This window comes from Buceros rhinoceros, unplaced genomic scaffold, assembly GCF_000710305.1.
Source record: "Buceros rhinoceros silvestris isolate BGI_N320 unplaced genomic scaffold, ASM71030v1 scaffold17617, whole genome shotgun sequence".
Classification (NCBI taxonomy): Eukaryota; Metazoa; Chordata; class Aves; order Bucerotiformes; family Bucerotidae; genus Buceros; species Buceros rhinoceros.
The window spans coordinates 12,622-22,589 of NW_010424158.1; the positions used below are offsets into that span (position 1 = coordinate 12,622).

Consider the following 9,968-nt stretch of genomic DNA (forward strand, 5'->3'; position numbering starts at 1 on the left):
TAAAACTGTAAGTCTAGAATACTTAGTCATTTAAGTTTCTAAATTCGGTACGAAGGGTATGTTCTTTACATTAATAGTGCCAGCCAAAAAATGTGCTCCAAACTACATACAGGACAAACATTTAGTAGTAAGCTAAAGAATTTATCACAGATCTATAAGCAGCTACAAAAAAGCAGACACTAAACCTAGAAGTCTGGGGAAGTGTTTTCTCTCACACTGTTGCTACATACTAAAAATCCTAATATGTTTCAAGAGGCTATTCAGGTATTTCCTTCATCATCATTAGTGCCACATACTACTGCCTTTAGTTTAACATTTATAGCTGGAATCAGCTGAAGGGAATTGCCCCACTCCCACCCCCCAACACAGGATGAAGAAGAAAGTAGAAGATAGGAAGGAAAAAAAAAAAATATCCATGAAGGTTCAAACTGCACTAAGCTTCCACTGGTATACAGCATCAGTCATGAGAAGCTATCAGAAGTCCTTAAGTATGTGTAAAAGTAAGGTAATTAATTGTTGAGATCGTCCTGTAATGCTTTAACTTTGCCAAACTGGGAAGAAGGGGGTTTAATCTTGAAACACAAGATTAGTATCAGCAATTCTGGATAACAGTTGTCTCAGATTCTGGCTGCATCAAACTCTTGCTCTTTAAAGTCTAAATGCCTGTTCATAATATTTAGGGCTGTGGAAGAGGCAAGGAGAAATGAGCTTTAAACTCCTTGCAAATTCATACAGAAAGATAGCAGCATTTTATGTAAAGGCTATACAGGCTTACACGCATATGGGAAGTTTCCACAAGGATGTTAGAGCAAGAGGATAGATATCAAACACCGGTTATTCAACAGCTTTCTTTAAAACCCCACGGAGCTTCTAGGCAATCAGTTTGGAAAAAAAAGAACACTGGCTTAGAATCTAAACAGGCTTTAGAAAATGCAAGGTACAATTAACTTTAGACCTGCATAAAGATAAATATTCATTCTTACTGTGACAGTAACAGTTGATCTATAGATTTTAAAGCTTCGATACCACTACCAAAAACCTGACAGGACCTCCTGCAGCAGATAAGTATTGAGTTATCTTGCATGACTAGAACTAGTAATTATAGAAAAACTCATGTTTCAAAGAGCTTGCAAGGTCTCCTGTCATTTCCACTCACTGAAATTTTAAATTCAGAACAGATTCATTAAATTAATTGAGCCAATCAAATTATCAGTAGTCCCTGAAAGAAGAGCTCAAGAAGTGCTCCAAACAAACATTACCAGGTTAAAGAACTGCATAAACACTCAGTTTGAACAGAATTCAAAGTCATGCTCGGTACTTCAGCCCCTTGCAACTACATCAGACAGTGGCCAAGTTAAAATATTTCTGTTATTCCAAAATTAAGGATAAAGTTTCAGGAACTCTGAGAAACTTCATGGTCTACATATGAAATGCTTGTGTCACTTCTCACTTGTGTCTCGCTGTTACATATTCAGAACTGCACATTAGCTGACAGTGTCTCTTCAGCAACCTACCACAGGTCCAAATACTTTCAGTGTCCAAAATTTATTTAGGAACATCCATGCTTTTATCAAATAGTTCAACTGTCATATACTTATAAGTTTTAAATAAAAAAAAGAATTGGTGGCTTTTCAAACTATCTTTTTTTGTTCATTTTCTTCAAGGAAAATTGCATGCCATTGTTTAAATCAGGGATGGAACATGGTAGCTTTCTCTAATACTTACAATGAACATTTAAAACCCAGCATTTAAATTAATAATATTTTATACTATGGACCCATCTTTGCTTTGTGCTGGAATCATCACAGGAACAGCTCCCATTCTACTTAAATTAGGTGCAGCTACCTTTGAAGGTGCAAAGGTTGGGTTTTGACCAGGAGTACGTTCAAAGTCTTCACTTGGGACTTGGCTATATGGAGTTTTGATATATCCTTCCATATTTGAGGGAGACATCGAACCCAGAGAAGAATGATTGCTGCCTATGTAGCTGCGGGCTGTTGAACTGCGACTTTTTGGAGGTGGAACATCTTCTCTGAAATAAACAAAGTTGCAAAACAAGAGTTCAGTCGCCATACTACATGGAAGCTTACAAAACAAGTTTTCAGTTTGTTTCCTTCTATTCTGACAGTAGCCAAAAGAGGCTTACATATTACATCAAGTTTTAAAAAAATGCAAGTAATCATTGGCTTTAAAATCTTGACTGAAATTACACCATATTCAAAACAAAGTTCTCTGACAAGCAGTTAATAAGCTTTCCAGATTAAGACAGAAATCTCAACTGTTAAGTATCCTACTTGCAGAAATACATATTAAAAAGCTAATCTTCAAATAATACTGCTCAGAAACTGGAGATCTGTTGTTACCTGATATCATGATGTACTTCTTTCTCATACTTTTTCTCTCTGTGTTTCTTACAGCAACAGAAGATGAGAAAAGCCAGCACAGAAAGACCCAGGAGAGTTCCTATAATAGCTCCAGCAATTATACCAGCTGTATTTATAGCTAGAATAGATAAATAACAATACTGTAAGTGTCAAATTCATGACCAACTTCTTTCTCTTAACATCAAAAACAGTATGTTTCCACATGATCCAGCTATATCATTGAATCTCATTACATTTATTTAAAATAATAGTAAGAGTTACAGCTTTCTGCATAAAAAGCAACACTGGGGAAAGTAAAGACTTGAAGTGACAACCACCAGTTACACAACATGGTTTGTTTGGTTTTTTTACCTTTTAGGAGTTTCAAGAAAAAATGATTATTCAGTTTTAATACACACAAAACATTATGCAACCATTACAGAGAAAACACTTACGAGGGGTGACATTCAGCTCAACAGAACATTCATCCGTGCCAACTCTGTTTGAGGCAACACAATTGTATGTACCAGAATAGTCTTTAGAGGCATTTTTCATGAGAAGTTCCCCTGTATTTTTATCTACAAACAACAAAAAGGTAGAAGTTTACAATTTTCCAAAATTTAATTCCATATTCAGTATTACAAAACTAAAAAATTCCATTTTAAAAATAGCCAAATAAACCCAAAAGTCTATCATGCTGCAAAATGCTACTATTTGTAAAAGTCTTTTACCTTGTTAGAAACGTATTCCATAGTATTCAACTTCAGTATTAAGCCTACAGACTAATTGCTCTGTCAATGGACAGGAACGCATGCTTAAAACTGCTAATTCCCTCATTCTAACACAGAATTCTGAAATACAAAAGATTAGCTGCATCCCAGAAATACCTCCTTTGCCTTCCTGTCTAAACCAATTCTGCACAACCAGCTCAGATACATGCAGAACCCATGCTCAGCTTGAGGTGGATCTAACCTGCGCTCCAATGAGCGACCAATTAAGTCTAGCCACGCTGACAAGGTAGGAGACAATCAATGAAAACAAAGATTGTTTCCCCAAGGCTTTCAAATGCATTGACAGCTACCTTTATGAGATCCTACTATATGAACTTCAATTGGCTTGCATGCTTTAATTGCCATAGATTTGCCATCAGCACTGCAAAAGACTACATCACAGGAACAAAGCACCACACAAATACTTCGTTCTTTTAGGTAGTGTCTAGGTTCTTGAGAACATGCTCAGTGTCACCAGACCTACATTCACAAGCCCAAAACAAAACACTGTTCTATCAGGTTACATGCCACTTTTTACATACTTCCTCGCTCACTCTTAGCAAGTTAGGTAGTGTCTAGGTTCTTGAGAACATGCTCAGTGTCACCAGACCTACATTCACAAGCCCAAAACAAAACACTGTTCTATCAGGTTACATGCCACTTTTTACATACTTCCTCGCTCACTCTTGTCCAGCACTGATATCGTCAATAGATTTGTTACCATAAGACAGATGTGGGGTGTGGAAAAAGAAGGAGCATAACAACAGAAGCTTAAGATCTTGAGGGGTACAGAGAAGGACATTAGCAATCAACTGCTCACTGTCGAAACAAGAAATAAGAGATATCAAACAGCACTATCAGGAGGCAAGTTCAAAATTCAAAAGAACAGCATGAGGTTCTTCATACGCAACTGATTTTTAGACCTATGTTCTAAGGCACTGCAGATTCTAATAGACTACAGAAGTTAAAAGGAATCTGGAGAAGTTCACAGAAGTCAGTTTTTGATTGTTTTAAATTCAACTAAACTGAAGCCACATCGGAATTTTCTGAGGCAGAAATTACAGAAGGATAGGAGACTCCTATAAGGAAAAACCATACAACTTGTTTTCTCTCCTCTAGACGTCCACTTCAGCTACTCTTAAGTACATGATACCACTTTGTCCTGTATGTCCTACACAACTTGAGCTTAAACACATCTATTCGTAAGCAGATTCTTAAACTGCTTCATCTGCAAGGAAACCCCACTATTGCAAGGTTTAAGGTTTTCTTAACTACAAAGCTGATCAAGAAGAACTCGTACTGAGCAGTACTTTTTGAAAAAATATTCCAGAGTAACTTTCACGAAGCTAAAACTCATAAATTAACCTTCTACAATGAAGCTCTCACAATAAAAATCCAATACCACCACCATGATAATTTGGAATCCATCAGTCAAAATTCAGAATGTGTAACTCTTTCCTGTATGTCAGCTCTTGTAAGGTGACAGTAAAGCCTTCTCTTCTGTAACTCTTGGCAACTTTTCTTCTACAGACAAGTACCCCTTCCTAAGCAAAAAGTTCTGTCACTTGATCAAGTGAAGACCTCAGTTCAATTACTAATAAAATTGAAGCTTTTATCTCCACTTCCCCAAAGGCAGCTCTAACCTCTAGTCCAGATACTGTTCTGACTGTTCCCTACTGTCCACTTGAGCTCAAAAGCAGCCAACGTTTGTAAGCCAGACACCTCACAGTGTTCAGGCACAGGTGAACATGATTCTGCAGCCTGACTGTAAAAATCTCAACTTAAAGCTTGAAACATTTCCCAGTATGAATAAAAAACCCCACCCAATTTGTTTCAAAGTCAGTTTTGTTACCCAGCGAGAGGCAGAAGTGACATTAAGTTTGACTACTCCGTACTAATAGCAAGCATGAGATGCTCACAAGTCAAGATAAGCTTGCTTAAACATTTCAGAGTAATAAAAAAAGTTTGACAGTACTCAGCACAGAAGTGGCAGGAAGTTCCTGTGTGCCAGATACTCTCCTCCAGTCATAAGACAAAAGTGGGGATCCTTCTTGTGATGCACATTTCAAGATCACGTCTTTTCCAATCTCCTGCGATCCTTCGATGGAACATTTAGTTCTTGCTGGCTTTACTAATAAACAAAGTATCATTGAATGAATAACAATCACAATCAAAATGCTCACTAGTTGTGCTCTAGTAGGTCATTCCATTTTGCTGAAGACAAAGCTTGTGTAACAAACCATTTCCGTGCATGGAAAGATACTCTACGAAATGCACGCCAGGTGTTCAATTATTAAAAATGCTCCTTACTCTGAATATTATTCCTTTCATCCCTCAGAACAGAATGATGACCACCCCTCTCAAAGTGTCAATACTGGATGCAACATCATTATAGATTCAGTATGAGTTTGCCCAACAGAAACTTTCTTTTTAGATATCAAGGATGGGATGGAACAAACACATAAAAAAATGTTACTGAAAATTCAAGAAAAGCATTATCTTACCCAGTACAGTCAACTGTATTTTTTTGCTTTGAACTCCAGGAGCCTTCTTCACTTTGCACTGGTACGTGCCAGTATCTGCTGACTTTAGATGCAGGATATCCAACGAACCATCACCAGAGCTGGGATCAGACTGAGAAAACCGCATTCGCCCAATCTCAGCAGCATGATTTTTATTATAAATTCTGCCTACAGAAAACATAATTATCTATCGGGGAAAAAAAAAAAAAGAAATATGATTCAGAAATCCACTTGACATGTAAACATTCAAAACGATCCCACATCTTCAGATTGAGTTTCTTTCTACTGCTTTAAATAATTCTAGAAGATAGCCAATTATCTCAGTCTTCAAAATACCACCGCACACGGTACAGTAATGAATACACCAAACACCTGCCCAAGTAGCATGTCAGCATTGACTTCTAACTGAAAACTTTAAAATTACTCCAAGTTTATGTAGCAAAACCTGTCTACTAAAAGGAGTCATCTTATTGATATGGCTTCCAAAGAGGAGGAAGAGTTAATATATTTGAAATTAATCCTCATAAATGAATTTTCAATCAGGAAAATAGTGCAGGTACAAAAGCATAGTTTGTCTTCTGGAACCGAAGCATATTTGATTTGAGAGTTTTTCTTTAGAAGACAAGTTTATTATAGTGGAAAATTTCTTGACATTTAGTCTACTATTCCAAAACTCTCACTGCATTTTATAAGACTGGTGCTACAAAGCAACTTAAAATCACAGACATCCCAGCCTGAAAAGGTGGGAGTTTAAGGAGTCCGTAACAAAGTTCACATGTTGAACTACTCAAACAACTGAGCTATTCCACGTTCAAAAAGATTCTCTACTTACCATTTCTTCATTCTTTTGAATATCTGCTGGTATCGATACCCACTCAACATCTAGTGGGCCTGTGTCTTCTTCTGAGACTTCATAAGTACATGGCAACGTAACTTTCTCTCCTTGTGCTGTTTCAAACACTTTTTCACCTGAAGTTATACGTAGACTCCTTGTTAGACCTATAAAAATATGTTATCAAGTTTTAAAAACACTTCACATGCAGTTTACACCATTAAGTGTTTGATTATATATTAGCGTATATTCAAATCCATCATGTATTTCTTTTCCAAAGAAATCATGCCATTAATCAGACTTGTCACTGCTTAGCAATTCAGTGCAGTGTATTACTTAACACAATGCAAAGCTTCATACTGTTCACTTGGAATCATATCCAACAAGCAGTTACATCTTTCAAACCATGCATTTTTTTTTTCTCTACAAGTCCCATACAAAACTAAATCAAAAATTCTCAGCAGCAGGCTCTGAGTTATTAGATACTCACCACTATTCCCTGTCATGGGTTGAGACTGGGCTGGCCACTAAACAAGTGACACATGGCCTCTATTAAACACCTCTCCCTTCCCAGAAGGGGAGGAGAAAGGGAATAAGGGAGAGAGACTTAAGGATTGGAAAATAAAACTAAAACTGCTTTAATGAAACAGTAACAACAAGAAGGAAATAAATAATACTATAAATTTAAAAAGTTAAATACATACAAATGTACACAAACCCAATATTAAACTCCCCCAATGATGATCACACCACCACTGATGCCGATGGGCAGGCACTGGGAAGTCCCGGACTGGACTCAGTGGGAGATCAGTGGATCCAGAAGCTAGGTTTAGGAATGCACGGATTGGAATTGAAGACAGAAGAATGGACAGAGTCCTCCTCAGACACCAATCACTGAAGAAGAGGGTTTGGCTCTTGTGATCCCTCAGCTTTATACCAAATATGACCTATATGGAATGGAATTACTTGGTCAGTTTAGGGTCATCCGTCCTGTCCGGTCCTCCCTGCAGGTGAGACGTTTTTACTTACAATCTTTTTACTTTATGATACTCCAGTGCGGTACACAAGATATAGCAGTGTCCTTGGTTTCTCTAGGAGCGAGTATAAGCAAGAGCCTTTCTGCATACCAGTCATTGGTAGTAACTGTAAACATCAAGTGTTATCACTTCTCGAAGCAGACACTGTCTGCAAAAATGTGCCATTAACTTCAGAACATGCAGTTACTTAGAAGAGACTGAGCTGGAAAGTAAAATCACTGACAAGAGAATTTAGCTCAAACTAGGACACTCTCTCACTGTAAAATGAAAGCATGAAACAGTGATCAAGTCTGCCAGGATGGACAGAATTATTGTCAAGTCCTGGGTCAGAGCAAGTTAAGTTCTTCTGCCTTGAGGTATAAGGGCTCTTCTATTTGTAGGGAGATTTTCAAAAATCTCAATGAGTTTTTTGGATTTGTTCACCCTTCCTGCTTGTCTTAGTCCTCAAAAAAGGCTATGTGACCTTTATCTGCATGCCTTGAAGCCAAACATGTTTCCAAACAACAATTTTTCCTCAATTTAGCACTAAAAAATAATCTATACAGTGACACAGACAAACTTACTCAAAAGGCCTGAAGGAAGATTCCCCCTATTTTACAATAAACAGAGGCTTCCCTCTTCAAGTGTATAGACCCATACATCACAGTCAGGAAGTAGAAAGCTCCCTTTGCTTGTTATGGAAACAGGTTTGGCACTTGTACATCTACTGTTTTGTCCACCTTGCTGGGTACCAAGCTCAGATTTTTCATGGTCATTTTATGCGTGTAGGTTGCTGTCCATCACAGCTAGACAGTCACACAGATATTACACAGCCACAACAGATGCAAGGTCATAAGACGAAGACAGATAATTTTTGTGCACCTGCAGAATCACAGCCTCAGAAGAAATAAAATTCAAAATTATTATAAGCAGTGGATTTATGCTCTAACTTGCACTTCTGTGATAGCTCAATTATTCTCTAACTTGCACTTGTCCATATAGCAGTGAAGCTACAGTGCATTTCTGCAGTAGGTGAGACTGCAACAGCTATCCTTCTACCTCACTAAAGATTTGCTCTGCATCAAGTCGTTGGATTCTCTTCCTGATATCAAAACAAAGGGATCTTGAACCACCATTTAAAGAAAAAAAAAAATCATTTAGAAAGATAAAGCACCTGACATATTAAATTGCAGACAAAAATCTGCAAGAACAGACCTTCACAATTAATTACAAATGTACAGTTACAAATCAGGTAGGATTGTTTTGCTTCGTACCATTCATGGTATTACTTTGCATTGCATTACCATCATTCCAGAAGCAAACAAACAAAACATCAGTTTGAAGTACAAAAGAGATTCAGGTGCAGTCTTTCTTACCAATCCATGTAAGTCTTTTCAAAGATAATTCTAACAGGTTTCTATCACCTCTTTTTTGACCACAGTAAACATATCTAAGCAACTAAGCCTCTGCTACTAAGTTGACTTAATACTATTTCCTAAATGATACTGATGCACATGAATACCCGTTGACTTACTACAGGTGCTATCCCCTTCTAAAGGTTCATTTCAGATTTCCAAGTGTAAAACTAGTCATTCTAAACCTCTTTAAAAGGTCATTTAACTAGTGAAATATTTTACTATGTAATCCTTAAGCTTGGTCAGTTTCACATAAATGAAGACAATATTACTACGAGCCATCATCTCTAGAAATAGGTAGATTCAGAGTACATGCACGTTCCATAAAGCACAGTAGCAAAGAACACAAATTCCTAACCTGTTTTTCAGTGGCTTCTGCACTCTTCTGTTCCCCTCTCCCCTACTGTCTCATTAGGGAATTGTAATAGAATATTCTCAAGTGCATCTCCAAATTGCATTTCTGTATATTCATTTTACTATATTAAGGAAGTGAGATGGGATGTCAAGTACAGTTTAGTCACTGATGATGAAATAAACTACGATGTTACTTCCTTAAAAGCCTCAAATCTATAACCTGGTAAATTAAAAGCTTTCATCTGAAATAAGAGTTAATCACTGAAGCAGTAATTCTGCACTGCGACAGCATCTCCAGTAACAGTTACTTTGCCATTTGAAGCTCCACAACAGATGACCACAGAACACACATCTGCTTTTGCCCCACTGGGATCTGCTGAGGATTTCACAGTGTACAGTAATTCAGGTAAGAACAACATGATGACATCTACCTCTTCTCAGCAAGTAGTGGGTAACAGAATTCATACTCTGGAGATGCCACAATATACCTGTACTACTAAAAACCTCAGAAGTTTAGTTGACACCTGCTGGAACACAACACGGCCAAAACAAATCAGACAGGTGAGCGAGTATTCATATGTGGATTTTTTTGCCTAATTTTCTAAACAAATGGGACTTGTACAATAAATATTTCTCTCAGTCTTCTGCCATTACTTGCTCATCTCTGACAATTTCAAACAAACACAAAAGCAGAAA

At 37.4% G+C, this 9,968-nt stretch overlaps 1 protein-coding gene across 1 annotated transcript; it reads right to left on the reverse strand.

Moving 5' to 3' along the window:
• Positions 1-1,546: 1,546 nt before the first annotated feature.
• On the reverse strand, positions 1,547-8,357 carry CXADR (coxsackie virus and adenovirus receptor). Its single transcript, XM_010140691.1, has 9 exons — positions 8,333-8,357; positions 7,720-7,742; positions 7,454-7,491; positions 6,488-6,644; positions 5,638-5,842; positions 5,109-5,264; positions 2,819-2,941; positions 2,364-2,502; positions 1,547-2,032 (listed from the first exon to the last, which is right to left on the reverse strand). Exons 1-9 carry the CDS (start codon positions 8,355-8,357, stop codon positions 1,765-1,767), a joined length of 1,134 nt encoding a protein of 377 aa, XP_010138993.1. The 3' UTR covers positions 1,547-1,764.
• Between the last annotated feature and the right edge of the window lie 1,611 nt (positions 8,358-9,968).

Coding starts and splice junctions, on each gene's coding strand:
- CXADR (XM_010140691.1), bottom strand. CDS start 8,357: ATGACCTTGCATCTGTTGTGGCTGT. Junction 7,492..7,719: donor TTTTACTTTCCAGCTCAGTC/TCTTCTAAGTAA, acceptor TCTCACCTGCAG/GGAGGACCGGACAGGACGGA. Junction 5,265..5,637: donor AATACAGTTGACTGTACTGG/GTAAGATAATGC, acceptor TTTGTTTATTAG/TAAAGCCAGCAAGAACTAAA.